The 19381-nt window shown below is 38.7% G+C and overlaps 1 protein-coding gene across 1 annotated transcript in view; it reads right to left on the reverse strand.

Annotated features, from left to right (window-relative positions):
- Positions 1 to 456: 456 nt before the first annotated feature.
- Nox3 (NADPH oxidase 3) overlaps positions 457 to 19381 on the reverse strand; it is a 63580-nt gene continuing 44655 nt past the window's right edge. Inside the window, exons 11-13 of the mRNA XM_063233358.1 lie at positions 12682 to 12828; positions 10693 to 10817; positions 457 to 583 (exon numbers count right to left, since the gene is read on the reverse strand). Of these exons, the coding sequence (XP_063089428.1) occupies positions 457 to 583; positions 10693 to 10817; positions 12682 to 12828 (399 nt within the window). The remainder of the gene's footprint in view (positions 584 to 10692; positions 10818 to 12681; positions 12829 to 19381) is intronic.

Raw genomic sequence — 19381 nt, forward strand, 5'->3', positions numbered from 1 at the left:
TGTTTTCTAAAGGAGACTTCAAGCCAAGCAGCAGTACGCATCTCCATGCTGGAAGTAATGTTAAGCATGAAAATAAGTTTGGGGAAGGTGTCCTATGTCAGAAGCCAGCCAGCTATGTCTTGCAAGCCAAATGTCATCAAATCCTTTGGACAGTGCATCAGAAAGCTGTGATTCTTACATTTGAAATCGTGAAAATAAAAATTTAATGATATAAACGTATGAAATTCATATTCAGTGTCTACAAATAAAGTTTCATTGAAACGCAGCCAAGCCTGTTCACTCATGTTCTTGTTTGTGTGGCTGCTTGGGCGCTTTACATTAGCAGAGTTGAGAAATTGAGACTGAGACCATGCAATCCATAAGACCTTAAATGATTACAATTTGGGGGAAATTCTTCTGATCCTTAACCTATATGACTGCATCCACCTATATAATGTATGCATTTACCTCCAACATCTAGAAGCTTTCATTGTTGTAATAAAAATGAACACCCTGGGGATCAGCTGATGAATATAAATGGCACATCTTTCGAAGTGTCTTTGACAGGGCTTTGGGTCCACAGAAGAACACACCAATGCTGCTGCTGAACGGGTCAGAAAAGAAAGAAACGTTATTGAGCAAAGCCAGTGAGAGGCCAAGACAGAATTACAACATGAGGGAAGTGGTATGATCGTACTGTTTTCTGAGAATCCCTTTGCTATTTTCTGCAACATGCATATTCCCAGGTTCCAGGAGCCCTGTCATAGAATCACACAGATCTGGCAAGCCAAGAAGACTGGAGCTGGAAGGCGCTCTGATGACCATGCAGGGAGATATGAGGAAGAGGTTACATCATCTGGCATTTTGGTGAGGTGACTTTGACGAGCATCATCTTGGATCTTTGAGGAGACCTAAGCTCTCAGAGCAGGAATCTGGTCTATTTTACTCATCACTGCAATCCTACTACTGGTACAGTGCCTGGCATTAGGCAGACAATTATGACACCTTTGTTGAAGTAATGAATACATGTCTGGGTTGATTCTCATCTATGTGGTCTTGGGCAAGGCATAAGATCATAGTTTTCACATATATAAAATAAATTGTATGTTTTATTGAAGAGAAAATGAGCTAATGTACTCAAAAAGGTTTTAAAAGGATTAGTTATTATATCCTGTTCAACCTTGGCTTTTTAAAAATAGATAATAAAATTTATACTAAAGTAATAGCAACTTGATTTATTTCTCCTATTAGAATTACTTTAATTTTCAAAGAAGGCCAAGAAGAAGGGATGAAAAGACAGTGCTGAAAATGTAGTCACCCAAATGCTATCGTCTCTAGTCACAACAATCCAGAAAAGAGTGTTGAAGAGCTATTTTTGCACAGAGTGACTCTCAATGCTGCTCAAATCCCTCATGGCTCTGCTTATATGCAAATCTCACAGTAGGCAGTGTTCAGGTAGTCCCTTGAGGTTGGGATGTGTCGGTCCCTATTGGGACTGGCAAAGAACATATCTTTTTTCCCTTGTCTGAATATTATTATTTGTAGCCCTTTTCCAATACCTAGGATAAGCTGATTTGGATACCCTTGATGAAAAGTTTCCAAACTTTTCTGTGTATAAAATCATCCAGCCACAATATTAAAACGTAGCTTCCTTGGATGAAATTCAAAAAATTCATGTTTATCAAGAACATGTAACATGTGAAGCAAATGATCCTGTGAACCATACTTTAAGAAACACTGCCTTGGAGAAATTTTTCAGATTCAGGACTGGAACATTGTAACACTCAATGTAGTCACACCTGTTTTTTTTTTATTGGGAAATCCATACATTGTCTAGTTCATCTTAGCTTATATTGCTTATATAGTTCTCCTAGCTTATATAACAATATAGTCACATTTTAAGTATGCATTTCAAAATTATAATAGCCCTGGTAGAAACTGATGGTCTAATCACATTCAAAAGAATTTATTAAAAAGTGGAACCAGCAACACTGTTACAGTTTATAGCTAGATATTCCCCAAGAGCCTCATGTGCTCATAGGTGGAGTTTTTGGAAGGTGATTGGAAAAATGAGGGTTTATAGCTGACTTGCTTTTAGGAGGTAGAGTCTGTATGGAAGAGGTGTGTCACCAGAAGCGTGACCTGGAAGGGTTCATCTTCCTTTCCATGTCCTTCTTTCTCTCTGTTTCACAGCCCTGCAATGAGCAGTTCTCTTCTTCCATGCCCCTGGGTCATGTTGTCCTGCCTTGGGGTGAGAGCCAACTATGGACTGAAACCTCTACAGACTGTGAGTCAAAATGAACTCTTCCTTCTTTAAATTTCAGATACCTGGTATTTTGTTCCAGTGACAAGGAGAGTGACTAAGATAAACACCTTTAACAATATGCTGATGATATATAAATACTACTTTTGAAGATATTATTTCCTTGGCTAAATTCAAGAAAGAACTTTTTTTAATTTAAAGATATTTGTAGGAATAAAAGGCATGGTTAAACTTAGGGTGTTGCTGTTTCTATCACTTGGTGGCTGGGTAACTTTAGGCACATTTATTATCTTCTTAAAGCCCACAGAGACTTACGGTATAAGGGGGCAGTGTAGTTCCTAGCTCCTAGAAGCTCTTTTGCTTTCTTAGAATCTCTGTGGAGATTGCACAAGACAATGTAGATCCTGCCTTGGTGTTGTGCTTGGCACTTAATGAGTTCTTGATATTTATTAGTTATATATATTCTTATCCTATTTGCAGTTGGCTGGTCTCTTCCTTTTCCACAAAGCTGAATGGAAGATGAGCCATTAACTCACAGACTTATTTGGATCAGCAAAATGAAACATTTTGAGTGGTATGGGTCAAGTAAGACTCTTCCTAATAAGAAGTCAAAGCTTTGCTTAGTGCCTGGCTCCCAGTGCTATCCTCGCATCCATTTCAAAGATGCTGGGATATTTTTCTGTTAGAATAGATGTCACCAAAGAGAATGCCCACTGGCTTCTTTCCAACTTGCTAAGATAGCCCTTTTCTTTACCGCCACAGTCACTGTTTGCAGCAGCTGATGGCAGTCTTTGATGGTCTGCCTATAAGACTTCATTTCAAAGGATTGTTCTGATTGCTGGATGCCAGCTGTACCACTGGTATCACCAGTGGTTCACAGCTCCTCTGCCTTTTTGAAGTGTGGCTATCACATTGTACAGCTAAGTACATACTTTTTTTAATATTCAGGGTCCATAGCTGTCATGATTATGCAGTCACCAAAAAATCTCACAAAGGCCATTTATTGTCTGCTTTCAGCTGCAGATGAAAGGTTTGCCCTTTCCTGGCTTTCTACACATCTCAGTCCCACAGAAGGCATTCTGTTGCTTGCCTTGTTTATCCTCCTTGGCATTTATCACTCCAGCTATCGAGATTTTTGATCATGGATGCATCTTGTGAACAACAAAGCAGAAAATCATACAAAGCGGTAAAGACACGGATGTGGCAGCTTTTTTTTTGTTTGTTTGTTTTATGAGGCAGTGGACAGGTGCAATAGAACCCTAATGGGGTCAATGAAGAAAACGCTTCTTCTATGAAATCTAATTGCCCTCCATTGTTTAGAATTAAAAACAAAATTCTCTGCAAAAAAGTATAAAACCAGGAGACGGTTTTTTCTGCAGTTTACAGCTTGCAAACCACAAAGTTTGCACATGTGTGAGGAGCTGGATCAGGGCCAATATTAATGGCATCAATCAGTCTGGGTTGCTGACTTTGATGAGCAAAGGACAAATTTCACACGAATTGCAAAGATGGTTAACATTCACAGTATTATTTTTAGCTCTGATAAACAATAAAGAAAATCCTCTACCCCTCCTCTATATTTGCTAAATAACTACTGTGTTCTTCTCTGTGGGATTAGTGCATTTTTCAAAACAGTTCAACTATGCCATGCATGAAAAGCATCCAAAATATCACCCACCAGGAGATTTCAGCCTTGCAGATATATGGGAGTGTGGGTGTGCCCAGGAGTAATCCTATCACCTCTCTGGATTCCCAGGTTCTGCTGCTGTGAGCGCTTCTCTCTTTAAATTGTATGTTTGTTTTTATGTGTTGGCTTTTATGCTTGGTAAGTTATAACTCTGTAGGGGCAGACCCTAAACCCCATTTTTTAAAAAAAATCAAATTACTTTATACCCTGAGTGCATTCTGCAGATAAAATCGATAAACAGAAGCTTCCCATGGATTTATGGATGCTTAGAAAGAAGGCACCAAGAGCTACAAACTCTGTTTCAGACAATGGACACAACTTCTGCTTAATCTTTCCTACTGAACGTTTTTCATTAAAAGGCCTCCAAATGATTTATCACATAATTACATTTTATACAACACCTTCTTTTTCATAACTGCGGATGATAATTGTGTTGGCCAGCCTTTTTTAAGAAACCTACGTCCCAGTTCATTTTATAGCAGCCTGCTGCATTACTTTCTGTGTCCTAATTTCTCAGCTGTCCTTTAGGAACTGCAGATGTCTCTAACAATGCTCACTATGTGACTCCTCTGACCGTTTCCCACCAATCCCATCTTCTTTGGCAGACAGGGTGGTATTGTTAGGACTCCTGTCACAGCTTCCTTTTCCATCTCATCATGTTTCTACTTGCTCGTGGTGGTCTCTATGCCAGCTTCTGGGGTGCAGAGATAAAGGTGATACCCCTCATTTCAGGAGATTATAGTCACGCAGGGGAGAAAGATAAAGCAGGTGACTTTTAGCAGTGGCCCCCAGGAAATGTTAAGTCATGTTTCCCCCAACCCTGACTTGTTTTACTTCAGTAAAACACTAAAATATATACATCCACGAATACCTCAGTATTTTGCCTTTGCTAATAATTTGATGGATAATATCATCAAAGAAACTTCGCAGGGTAATGAAAATCCTACCTTGACTTACCTCGTTTATCCCTCCTACCTCAAATGAAGTCATTTCAGTAATTTTTTCGTCTTTACTTTGTTGTAACCAGAGAGTTGGATGCCCCCTAGTGGAAAGGTACTATTTAAATATGCTTACAGCATCCCTATCATCAGTTTATGGTGACTTTACTTTTCTCAAAAGCTATAACTTATCATCTGTTGGATTTCCATCAGATGAATTAAGTCTGAGATATCTGAACATTTTAGTCATATAATGGATGTTTAGTATATCCTGTTAGATAAGGGACCCTGTGCGCTATAATCAGAATGCTAATTTCTTAAAAATATCATTTAAAAACATTTTGCACATATGCATGTAGAAATGAGAATTGAAGGGTGTGCACATAAGCAAATGTGGTTCCAGATGGACACATTTACTCATTTTAGTATAAAGGTATTTTTACATTTCTGAAAACAATGGGTGGTCTAAAATATATTGTACAATATGGATTAGAAGCCCCTGATTGTGGGTAAGATGACACTTTTCTTCATCACAGGGTTGGGTTGAGTTATTCCACAACACAGGGAAGTGCTCTTCTATTCTTTATTTTTTTCTTTCTAGATAAAAGAAACATTTCTATTGAAGTTACAAAAATGGCCACATCTTTAAAGTTTTTATGTTAATTACATAAAGTTTACACCTACAAGGCATAATGAAATTATTAGCAGATAAGTCAAGGGTAGCAAACTATAAATATTATCTGAAGTGTAAGATCAAAGACTAAAGCCCTATGGAAAAACCTCTTAGTCAATTAATTAACAACAGCTGATCCACGAATTCAGAAGGTTGAGTACATGTACAATGTGTGTTTGTCAAAAAAAAAAAATAGCTAGATGTGAAAAGCTATATTTATTTTCATTCTGTCTACCTTCTTGGAAATGATACTCTGATTTCTGAACACTTGTCTAAAGCTTTGGAACATATTGAGAATATTTGCAAAAACTTGAAATGTAGTTTCCAGTTCTGTAAAGGACACATTTCTATAGATCAGTAAGACAGAGATGTCAATGCATGCTTTTAATTAGGCTACCACATTTTAATTGGGAGAATTATTTTAATTGTTTTTGTGTTTAGAGTATTTTTTTATACTGCTAACTGAAGTAACATGCAATAATTGTCACATGCATGTGAATTTGAGCATAACAATAACACTTATTTTTTTATACATCCACTTAGTATTTGTTGGCTGTCTTTTAAAACTATACTCATATTTTGATAAGTGCAGCTGATATAATTACCAAGATTAATTACAAAAACAATAGAATGAACTTTTCCTATTTTATGCTTCCAGTCTTTGATCTATTTTTAATTTTTCTTTCCTCTTCCTTATTTGTATTCATTTTGATGCCATCAATTTGTTTCTCTATTACTGTTATTTTTGCAATTTTCTGGTTCCTTTAGAGCTTGCCCAACTCCCTTTGATCTGCTTCCCTTCAAGCTTTATTTTTGGTGCTGTTTTTCATGTTCTATAAAAAATATTTTTGCCTCTCTTCCCCTTATTCTTTTGATTTAACTCCTTCTTCTTAGGATGAGAACAAACTCTAGCTTTGAGCGAACAGGTAAATGTTTTTATGAGTAAGTCCTAAGAATCCTTGGCTTTGCACTGATGAATAGAAATGGTTGAGAGCCTACTTCAAAGGGCCTCAAGAACAAAGAACCTTTTCTGACAAACCCCCCAATTCCTTCTGACCCATCTTTGCCAAAAGATACGAGCTAATGGCAGGATAAGTCTGTCTTGTAAGAATAACCAAGTAAGCTTGGGAACAAACATCCTTGACATAGTAGGGGGAAAACATACTGTTTATCTCTTTAATAACCATCTTGAAGAAAATTAATGTTACTTTGTCCTTTGTGCAGAACACTAATTGAATTGTGTGTTTCATTTCTATCTGGACAAAGGCCAGGATATTGAAATACTTTTCCATATTAGATTTTCTTGTTTAAAAATTAGATTTTATTGGCATTCTCTTTCCGAGATTTCTTCATTAAAAGCTTCATTAAACATAAATCTTCTTTTACACAGCAGAAAACAAAAATTATTTTAAGAAGGTCATTTTAAAAGTCTTCTGAAGGAGTGGTGCTGAACTTTTTCTGGTGACTTGCCTTTTCGCAGACATCTGGCATCCCAGGGATGAAACAACAATTGACTGCCTGTAGTGTCTCACAGTCATTACATTGAGACTTGAAACTATATAACAAGTTGCTGTGTTTTAGAGACTAAGTATATTACAAGTATGATATTTAAAATATTTTGGGCTAGGGAGTAAGCCACAGTGGCTTGATGCAGTGACATCCAGTCCTTTGAAGCCTCATCTTCCCTGTAAGACATGAAGTCATCCATCACAGAGAGTTTACAGAGCCACTGTGCAGAAAAATGCAACTGGGCCTTAAGTGCATTTGTGTACATTGATTATGGCTTCTGAAAAGGAACAAACACACTCCTGACAACGGCAACAGTGAATTGACAGCGATATTATTTTCCCAGCTTAAAACTGTTTTCTACTCCTCACTCCCTGCAAAAATTGGACAGGCTCACTTCTCAGCACCGCAGAGCATAATTTTCTAGGTCAAGTTTGTGCAAGCCCAGTTTTATCAGCAGTCTCTTGACGCTCTGTGTTTCTGGCTCACACTTTGGGAGAGAAGAGAGATAATTAAGTGGTTTGGCTTGAAAAGCTTTCCCCACTGGGCTGCAAACTTCAGGTGTAACAAAAATAAACAAACAGTGTGAGATGTCAGTGAGGGACAGTCATAACAAAAAATGGGACTATCTGAAAGCATTTAAAACAAATATATATATATATATATATATATATATATATATATCTTTTACAGCCAGAAAAGTGAGAAATTTCATTTTGTGATAATTAAAATTCGAGTGTAAAACATTTATCCAAAAATGTATTTTCCCCAAAGAGACAAAAATAGGAACAAAAAAATTCTAGCGGTCACATAAGAGCTTCTAACATGTTAACTTCTACCAAGAAGCTTTTTAAGGGAACTGCAGATGAAATTATTTCACGTTGGCTCCACACAAGACTGGGATAGGAATTAGTTAAGGAAGGGTGACTGTCAGGAGCAGAGGAGCTGGAAATTCAGGATTCGGGACTGGGTACCTTGTAGGAGCCCAGAGGAACTGAATTCTAAGGCTTCAGGACAGGATGCATTGGAAGACCCAAGCTAAGAATGAAGGTAGAGCTCCAGGGCTGGATCTCAGTCTACTGTCTGCAAGAGTCAAGGTGAGAGGCACCATAGAGTCTCAAGGCCTCTTCCCCTGGGGTGACAGCTCTCACAGACCATCTGAGGCTCAGCTCATAAGGCAGATAAGAGATTGAAAGATTCTGTCATTTGTCCAGCTTTCTTTCGTCTAATCTTGCAATTATAAGTTAAATTTCAATTTTGGACTTTCTTATTGGGGATTTGTTTCTCTCAGGCTAATTCAAGGTCAAGAAGAAGTTTCCACAAGCATTCCTTCATCTGTTTGTCTCCAAGCTGTATGCTCTTGGGTTCAGAGTTCAGACAAGATGCCAGGGGACAGGGTACATAGAGAATTGGCAGGGATCTCACAGGACGTGGGACAGTTGAAGTTAGAGTAACTTCACATGGAAGGAGGAAACTGAAATTAGATGTTTATGAACACTGGGTGGTTACCAGGTTACTCTCCTAACTTCCTTCAGGCAACTGTTCAAAAAGTCTTTCAAATGCATTAGCAATAAAAAAGGAATACAATGGTATTGTCCTGGAACAAGGATAATAGAAAAAATATAAAAATGAACTGCGCTGACCAAAAGATGGATAATACTCATCAGAAAAGTATTTTTATGGAGCAGAAAAAATACTAGGGAAATACACAAAATCTAACGAAGTATAATTCCTATGAAGAAAGACCTCAGAAGACAAATGCAAAGAAAATGCGAAGGGAAATTATGGAGAATAGAGATGTGCCCAGAAATACTCTAGGAGATTTTAATTTACTCTTGCTTTTTCAGTAATCACAAAAGAGACAGAAAAACTCAGGGCGTAGAAGATCAATGTGGCATGATTATAAAGGTGTATATGAATAAAACTTTACTTTGTGACCTAGCATGCAGAGCACGTCCCCCTACTCTTCAAATATTGCAGTTCTTAGAACCCTTGTCAGTCTCTCATCTGTTCCGTTGGTCCTGATGTCATAGCTTCAAAAGCAGTTTACGTCTGGCTGAGCTTCTCCCCAAAAGCTTAACTCATTCATTGCCTACTGGATATCAGAAGATGTAATAGGAATCTTAAAGATGTCAAAAATGGAGCTCCTGGTATCCCATGTCTGTCAACCAGCAATTCTTACTTTGATCTGCTTCCTTTCATTGTCACGCTAGTAAGTGGCAACTCCATTCAAGCATGGGTCGTGCCTCCTGTGTGGTCCATCAGTAAGTCATAATTTGCTTAATGTAAAAAAGTGCTTAATCAGCTGTTTCTTGCCACTTCTACTATGGAACCTTTTTTACTACAAAGATACCACCAATGCCTATTCCTTTCGGTGCTCTCCACTTCTGTCATTGGTTTCTTATAATCTATTCTGTTACAGTAGCCACAGTGATCCATGGTACTCTTGGGAACAAATCTCTAAGTGACTTGCACTATGAGAATAAAAATCAAAGTCTTTCAATAACCAGCAACTGTCTCCATTACCTCTTTTAAATGCCACATCCTGATAGTATCCCTCTCATCTCCTGGTTCACGCTAGCAGTGGAGGAATGTGCTTTTTTCCAATTTTATACATGACACAGTCCCTTACTTCCTTCAATATCTTTCTTCTCAGATATAAAAACTGTTCTTTAATGGAGACAATAGTAGCTGGCTTTCAGGAGTTGTTGATAACAAGCGTTCAGGGCAAAGACTGGCTTGGAAGACTGATAATAACAACAATAACTTTGTATTAGTACTTTATATTTTACTAAGCTTTTCAATATACTACGTGTTTAAATTAGGGAAACAACACTGTTAGTGGATATTATCAACCATATTCTACAATGGAATACAAAAGCTCAAATCAGCTATCTTGTTCACTGCCACATAGCTAAAAACTTCCAGAATCAGAATATACAGGGTTTACTCAAGTTTTGAGGTCCCAGAGCAAATGTTTTTTTCCTTCACTATACTGAATTATATAAAGAAAATTAGTAGTACTTGAAGTAACAATAAATACTAACAGCAGCTAGTGTTTATTAAGAATCATGTAGAAAGCACTCTTTTATGAACTTGACTGGCATTTATGCATTTATTCTTGTCACAATCCTAGGGCAAGCATGGCTATTTGCAGTTTTCAGAGGAGGAGACTGAGTCAGAACCAGGATAGTGTACCAGTAGGAGTAGCAGAGCTAGAAACTACACCTGGATGCTTGGGCTCCAGATCCCAAGTCCTGGACCACCACCCTAAATCCCAGGTGGTCTTAACAACATTTTCTCTCTGTTTTTGCTAGACAAGTTACATACTCTATATAGTTGGACATAGTGAATTCTCCAGTTGGGTAATTAGAGATAACTGTACTCACCAAAGATTTCTTGAAGGCATATGTTGTTTAAGAAATACCATCTTTAAATTAAGGTTAAGTGTGAAAAATCTCAACATGATCGATAATTTTAAGAGGCTGACAGCCAGTTACAGCAGGTTTGCTGTTCCTGAAATAGGCACTGACCATCTTTTCTAAGGTAGACATTTTATCTCAAAATCAGATGCACAGCACTGACTGCAGAATAGCTTCTCTGGGAGTTTCCCAGCAGGCAGTGGTAGGGGAGCTGGCCTTCTTACCTCGGGTGGCTGTAGGCTATCTCCTTGAACTCGTTGTTCCAGTTGGGTCGCCCATAGAAGGTTTTCTGCTTTAAGCCAGTAACCACATCTGTGTTCTCATCCCAATGTAAAGCTATGTGAATAGCCTAAAATAACAATTGAGGTATTAGATTATATTTAGAAAACAAAACAGGAGCCTTCTATAACTAAAGCATGAAGTCATTGCACTCATTTGGAGATTTAATATAAAATTTTTTATAGGGCTGGAAATGCTTATCACTGGTACAGTTTTGGACAATTATCATGCATCATTTCTGTTTGTACTGGTCCTTATTGCAGAAAACCTCTTTTTCTGTATAGTAGGTGTGCAATAGCATTGATCTAGAAAGAATGTTTTCTTTGAAAGGATGAGAGTAATACAGTAAATGTGGTTAAGGAAAAGCAACATTAAATGTATTCTTTTTTTCTGCCAAACTTCTAAAAAATTAATTCTCCACCTGCTGTTCACATTCACTTGATATTAAATCCTGGGGATCTGAGAAAGAAATTGCCAAATTAAAGTCCTATGAACTATCTAGGAAGAAGCTGGGTTTTATATTTGCCTGCCTACTGGGTTGAAACAATTTGATGGAGAGTCATTCCTTTGTTTCCCAGGAAAAGTGGTTCAAGAACCACCTTCTTTTCCTGCAGGTACCAAACTCTGTGGATCCCCAAGTCTTTTAGACAAGACTGGACCACTATTTGCATATAACCTATGTGTATTCTTCTATATACTTTAAATCATACCTAAATGACTTATACTTAATATAATGGAAATAGCTGCTACATTCTATTGCTTAGGGAATAATGGCAAGAAAAAAAAGCTTGCACGTTTAGTACACCCAACTCATGCCTCAGGTTCCTACTGTGAGCCTTTTTCCAAGTCTGAGGAAATAGCCATTGAAGGGGAGGTTCAGCTGAAAAATAAGTTGTTTTAGGAGGTCAGTAGACAGTAGAGAACAAGAACCTACAAAATCTAGGCTGCAAGAAGGCATCAGGCAAGTCTGACCCCAGGTAACAGCACTACTACCGGGAAAGAATTTGGAAATTAGATTCCAGGCAGAGGGATGGTAGGAATGGCAGATGGCCTTGAATGACATGTCTGGGATGGAGAGGGACGCACGTGAGCAGAGATGTGCAGATGCAAAGGTGCAGGGTGGGAGATTCAAGCACACATCTCACATCCTTTGGCAGCTCTGGGAAAGAGGAAAATGATGGAGTTTATTAAGGTTGGAAAGGGCCTTCAAGTACTTTCTGAAAAGTGTGGTTATTATTTGATGAGAAAGGGTCTTCTTTACTTATGTTGTGGTATTGCCAACTATGGATGCTCAAACATTTGGAATTATATTTATTCCATATTTCTCAGCCCAATGTTCAATTAATCTCCAAACTCTTTTGATTTGCCCTTCATAGTACCTCTTCCATCTGTTCCTTCTGTTCTTGTCATTTTGCCATTTTGAGATTGTTGAATTCAGTTTAACAATTGGCTATTTCTAAAACAGCCTCTTGATGCTTGATTTACTGACTGAATGCACCAAATATTTTTTTTTCTTAACTGTTAAAATTAGTGATTTCCTTCCTGAAACTTGGGTGTCTAAAGAATTTCTACTTTAAGAAGATATCTGTTTTAATTTATTTTTATTTATAAAAAATATGTTTTATTCCCTATCTTGGAAGTGGAAAGATAGGAGAAGGTAGAGTTGTCACAAAATTGACTTTAGTTCTCAGAAGAACTCAAGTCTCGTAGCTCCCAAATGACAGAGGATGCCTAAGTTATAGAAGTTATTGTTTTAACTTAAACAGTTTTTTTCTAATCTGGTTTTATTTCATTTTCCTTTCCTTTTTAAGAACATAAAAATAATTCTACAGCACTAAATAACTGCGCAGCTCATTACTGAAATCACTCCTCTTCTCTTTGCTCCATACTAAGCAAATCAGGTAATAGTGATCATTCTCGAGTCTTATCAATACCTGATTTTCATCCCAACCGGTAAGAAATATATGATAACTCAGAAAGTGAGCGTTCCCTTGCTCACTCATCCGTGTTTCCAGTGAGAGTAAGAGACTGGCAAACCACTCAAATGCCTGTGCATCCCGGCAAATCCAGTAGAAATACACCTGTCAAGAGAGAAGGCAGGAGAACTGATCTGTCTGTCTTTCCATCATGTGCTGATAATCGCAGACTATTTCGTCTCTATTAAATTATTTAAGCCCGAGTGGGCACTTCTGAAAAAATAACATGCTTTTCTCTCCAAGTGAACAAACCACCACATCTTGATTTCTTATGAAAAAAAAAAAAAGCACTCTGTTTGAAAAAGCCCAGAGTGAATTCAGAGTCAGGAGCCTGTGGGCTGTGCCAGTTCCCTGGATGAGGATCAACTCACCGCACTTCTAGCTGGGCTTCTTCTGAACAAGATTAATAATCATTGTGCCTTTCACTGCTCCCCAAAGAGGATAAGCTGCTAGACCAACCCCCTTCATCTTTACTTATGACCTAAGCTCGGGATTTCAACTCCCTTCTCTAGAGACCTCAAAGGCTTGGGCTCTAATCCACTTCACCAGCCATAGCCCCTGGAGAATGGAGATTATGGTAATTGCAGAATGCAGCCACAAAGGCCAGAAATTTTCTCTCGGGGAGACATATCAGTGTCCAAGAAAGCTGGTAGGCAGGAGCTGTGCCTGTGTGTCAACTGCTATAGTGAAATTATGTCTAGGAAGTTTCTTTCTTTGTTTTAAAAAATCTCTCAGTGTTGAGTGAAAATAGCAGGTGACAAGATGTAGTTTGGGTTTGTGATAGAAAGGCTTAGTTTTGTGCTTGGAGTTTCAGATAATTGCATCTAGAAGAAACCACAGGAGAGAAATCTGTTTATTCTTTGGATTATTTTTCTCACACTCCTACCCCCTGCTGCTCACCCCCCTCCCCCGCCACGTACCCCACACCTGCTCCCCAGAGACAACTCTGGGGCTTACCAACATCTAATGGGCGCTGCCTGCTATGGCCCCACCTAGAAGCATCTCCCTCAGTAGTCAGGGTACTGTTCCCTCCATCTCCATCAGCCAGCTTGCAAGCTCACAATCATATAATCAGATTTATGGAGGAGATTTAATTAATAGATCAAATTCATAAGGAAAAGAAAATCACACAATGTATTTCAAGGATCAACAACATGCTTAGTCCCTTTAGGTTTATGTAGGAAGTTATAATATCGATAGTCAAGAAGATGAAAAGCTCGTGAGGATGAGACCTTGTCTCTCAAGAATTTGAAGGTATTATTTGCTGAGCAGCTTCTGTTCCAAAGGGCACTTAAAATATTAACTGCAGGACAAATAATCTCTCAGTCCCTAAGCACAATGGCATCCCACAAGAACTGCCTCTCTTCTCTTGACTCTCACCTCTTTCTAGAGATCCAGGTATGTAACCTCTTCTGGCAGCAGACTTTCTTTCTTTCTTTTTTTAATCTTACTTTAAATTGTATTAATTTTATCAACAGAAGCTGAGCAAAGACTACAGTATTATAATGTGTAAGAAGAATATTCACTGAACCATTGTTAAAAAATGAGTGTAATATTGAGTAGTGATGTTTGTTTCGGAGAATTAGTACAAACATAAAACGGTTTTAATCATTTTTGATTCCTTTCTGCCCTCTCTGTTTCCTTCTCCCTTTTACCTGAGCACTTTTCCCATCTTTGAGAGTGTACCTTTTAGTTTCCTATTTATTGCCTTTCCTTTAATCAATGAATATTTTAGATTTCTCATAGAGGAGAAAACATGAGATATTTAGCTTTTTGAGTCTAGCTTGTTTTACTTAGGATGATGGTCTCAAGTTCTGTCCATTTTCTTGTAAATGACACAATTTTATTCTTCATCATGGATAAATGATATTGCATTGTGTGCATATATATCACATTTTATTTATCCATTCATCTGTTGATGGGCTTGTAGGCTGCTTATAAAGCTCAACTTGTGAATTGCACTGCTGTAAACTTGGCTATTCAGATATCACTATAGTACGTTTTTAATTCTTTTGAGAATATACAGTAAGATACAGCTGGATCAAATGGTCAGATCGTAGTGGGCTTTCAATACAGAATTGAGTCAATGGTTCCCTGTGGGGAACTCCAGAGAGTCCTACTTGGACAGTGGGGTTCTGTCATCTACTCATTCACAGGATCAACAAAAAATTTATTGAATACTTTTGTCAGATTATTATACCATTGTATATTCTTGAGCAATAAAGTGGACAAGAGTTGCTCCTCCATCCCTATCCCTGCACTTTTTATTTTGGAGAAAGAAGAAAAATTACAAATACTGAATTGTAGACTATGTCCAATGATGATAAGCATCGAATATCAGGCAAACTGGGATCACAGTAGTAAGCAGAATGATCATGGAGGCCTCACTGAGGGAAGAGTATGCAAGCAAAGTCCAAAAGTGATGAGAGAGCCACGCGGCTAGGGAGGAGCTCTGCAGTGGTAGGAAGGAGGAGTGGGAGGACTTCACAGAGCCTCTCCAGCAAGAGTCAGGAGATGGGTGTGGCTGGAGTCCCATGCTGGAGGTGGGACAGCAGAGGGGACACAGGAGAGGGAAGGGGAGGCCGGGGGAAGCCCTGATACTGTAGAACTGTGAGAGACAGGAGGCGCCACTGGGAGACTAGAGAGGCTGCCGGCCATGGTCACCGGCCAGTGCCCGGTCCATTGCCTCTGGCTGCTGTGTTAAGGGCAGACAAAGGAGTGTGGGGGGCTAGAGAGGAAGGATGATGGAAGCTCAGGAGCAGTCGATTGGATGTCCATCTGGGCAGTGAATACCACTGCCTTTCTTCTTTTCACTCTGTGAGGCACTTAATCTAAATAACTCTCTGGGTACCTCAGCAGCCCCTGCCCTACCTCGCTTGGATCCCCAGGAGGTAAAAAAACCTGTTGACTAAATTCTATTGACTGAATTTACTGCCCTGCTCACCTCGCATCTGTCCCCTTCTTATCTCCTGTAAGCCATCTTATTTCACAACATGAAAGCTGGCATTTCATGCAGAACAAAAACACTGGTTTACTTTTTATTACTTCCCACCCTTCAAGAAATACACCTCATAGGGGCTGGGGATTTAGCTCAGCGGCATAAGCGCCTGCCTTGCAAGCAGGCAGTCGTGAGTTCGATCCCCGGAACCGATTAAAAAAAAGAAAGAAAAAAAGAAATACACCTCAAATACAGTCATATATGAATAACAAACCAAAACATTTGCTTTAAAATAAAACCTTTCCCAACCTTCCTTACTTGAAAAGTACCCGCATCTTAGCTTCCTCCACGCTCATTCTCTTTCAAACAGAAATTATTCCTGTCCTTCCTTTCTTTGGCATATATGTGTGTCATTGTTCTAAGGGTTTTCCAAGCTTTTACATCTTTTGCTTCCTAGTAATAGCTTTATGTGTTTTTCCCTTCATAACTTAATTCTAGGTGACACTGGTGCCTTGGGTACCAGAGACTATGGAGACAAAATGCATAGGCCTAGTAGACATGCTTCAGGCAGAAAAGAAAATTAAAAAAAAATACTTTGAACATAAAAAAAGAATATTTACTTTGACTTTCGTCTTTCTGATGGTAGAGGTCACTCACTGTGAAGTGATATAAGAGTTCCACCTCTGCATTTCTCACTATAGAAAGGACCTGGTCGATGGCAAACAAAGTGTCTCAAACAATAGGCTACTACTCTTTGATCTTTGCTTTCTAGCCTTATCCCCACCTGAATCTCCAAATATAAAAAAACTTTAAAACCAGTTCCCAGTGCAAAGCATAACTTTCAGAATTCTGCAGCTAATATTAGAGGCTCAATATACCTAAGGTTACTTTAAAAGATTTCACTGAGAAGTCATGTGCAGTAAAATAATGGATGTTCTGAACTTGCATGCTAACAAAGTAACCCCACACTCCTATAGAGAATGCTTAGGTAATTTAGAAAGCCACTCTAGGACTCTGCAATGAGGTTCTGTAGGCCGTTGACCTGGCACAGACCTTTACTGTTGCATCAGTCCCAAGCACTAACCACTGGACCCAATTCATCCACGGCCATCACAGAGCACCTAGTTTTCAGTGACACGTGCTGTGCTGTCTCTTGAGTGTCTAATTTTCATGGTCCCCAACTCTGGGCTTCTCTGTAAGAATTTTTCAGTAGATCAGGGAGGATAGGTTAAAACAGACAGTCTCTTTCTTTCCACCACGCAAATGTGTACACACCTTTATATAAACATAACATCCTCTGTGGACTGATTAGCTTTCCTGTTACTGAGACACAATACCCAATCCCCAGTCTAAAAGAAGAAGAGGTTTAATTTGGCTGATGGTTTCAGGGAATTTAATGCATAGCAGGCTCACTCCACACAGAAACATCATGGTAGAAAAGTGTGCTGAAGTAAAGCTGCTTAGTTTATGATGGCTGGGAAGCAGAGCAGAAAAATAGCATCAGAAAGAAGGGGAAAAGGACCAGTTAGCATTAGAGTCGTAGGACATGTCTGTATGACCTATCCAGATATATTCAAAAGTACGCTCAGCCAATCCGCTGGGCAGCTTTAAAATCAAGCTGTCATACCTTGCATGTACTACATAGGTCTGTAACTGTGAGCACACTGAACGTGAATTGAATAGGACCTGCTGACCTTTTTCATGGGGAGACTTTTGGGGCAGTGGTTAGTGTGGAGAGGAAGTGAATGAAAGGGGATTTTTGACTATTATGCTTCATTTGGAGCTTTTGGAAGGAGGATGTAGTCATATACGGCTTGTGTGGTTAATAAGACAAGATATTAAGAATATTAACCTTGATACTTCCCCACACCACCCTGGTGAATCTTAGTGGGGTGCTAAGGTCTTTTGACATATCTAATGGAAGAAGGGAGCCCATGTGTCTTCAGGAAATGTGGGCATGGCCTCCTGCCACCCGGTTCAATTGATTATAGCTCCAGGTGGTTCGGAAAGATGATCAACTGCAGGGGTGGCCAGAGCTCCAGTGTGAGGGAAAGTGGAAGTAAATAATTTCTGAAACTAAACAGATTAAATTAAATGCATTTTTCATTCATTAGAAGAGAGAACAGGCTTTTCTTCATTTTATTAATATCTTTAAGTAGAGTATGGATTTTTGTCTTTCTTGGCCTCTTTCCCTTGTTCCCTACTGGCCTGTGCTGTCTTTTTATTTGAATTATCTGTTTATTATATTAGGTTAAGAACCCAAAGGCCATTTTGCATGGGACACACTATAAATACCCATTATCACCATTATCTATTATTGAGTTGATGAAGAGAGACAATTTATGGAGAAATTAGATTATCTCAGTTTTTCTATAATCTATTTTATTGTAGTCTGAAGATTACATATGCATTAAGAAAATGAACTGAATCCTCCGGTTGCCCATTCTCTCAGCTCTGTCTACACGGCTGTGATATTAGGAAGAGCTAAAATGTGTAAGCCAATATATTTATGTCAGCAGTCTTCCTCCTCCCGCCCCATTCATACACACCTATTTCATTCATCATTTTGACAGTTTTCACAAGCAAACTGTCCTAATTTTTTTCAAGAGCTCTTTTTTCAAATTGAGTATGATGTAGAATTAATCATACCCGTTAGGTAGGAGTTGGAGGACTTTGATTGCTATAGGGCATTTATACCCCTCAGCACTTGACTTCTTCCAAGCTGCATCAGAGACTTCCCCCCACCTGCACCCCTCCCTCCCCACAGGGGTGAGTATTCTTGTCTGCCTCTTACTTCTGTGGTGAAAATATCCCTTTAATGTGTTACAACTTTTTTCCACTTTGTTCCCAGCAAGCCATCATTATACTTACTGTTATTTGCCTTCTCAGGGGTCTCTCCCTGACCTCTTTTCTCCATTTCTCTCCCCACCCCCTCTTTTATCTTAAAAAAGATAGAAACAAAGAACTTTTGAAACATCGGGCTCACACTCTTAAGTGAAATAAATTGGACACACATGTTTAAATACTGAACTGTTTCTCTGGTATGAGAAACCAAAAGTGCAAATGAGGACCTAAGTGTACAATAGATTTTAGAAAATGGGAAGAAAATGGCCAAATGAGAAGGAAAACAAGGAGGAGGAGGAAAAGGAAAAAGACAAGAAAAAATTAGGAATAAATGGAAACAAAGGTTTTGTAAATAAGGAAGGGAAGAGGGGTTGAAGGGAGGGGAGGAGAATAGGACAAAAAGAAGAATCAAAATACATCATGTACAGGCTCACATTTCATATGATAAATGTTATTGTGTACCTAAAATATACCAATAACCTCACTAGAAACCAAGAAAATGAAACAAAAACGCATTAATTAGGTTCAAATAGAAAGTGCTGCTTATTGACTGCAAAAGAAACAGCTGGTATCTCATTGTTTATGTTCCCACATTTTACTTAAAGTTACATGCAGAGGAAAAGGCTAAAGACCATACTGTTTGCAAAGGTAAAAATGGAGAGAAGTTTGGGGCATTTGTGTGTGTGTGTGTGGGGGGGGTAGACTTGCAGCTGGAGGCTGGTATGTAAAAGGTACATCTTTATGCCAATTGCACCTCATACATGGAGGAAAAGATCCTACTGAATTATAGTTAACCATCTACACTTAAAATTCCAGCTTTAGACGTCCGTGTTTTTCTCTTTCTTATCACAAAAGACAATCTGAAAACTGTAGCCC

This window comes from Cavia porcellus, unplaced genomic scaffold, assembly GCF_034190915.1.
Source record: "Cavia porcellus strain 051 isolate PalLab524CR breed Dunkin Hartley unplaced genomic scaffold, mCavPor4.1 scaffold_22, whole genome shotgun sequence".
Taxonomy (NCBI): Eukaryota; Metazoa; Chordata; class Mammalia; order Rodentia; family Caviidae; genus Cavia; species Cavia porcellus.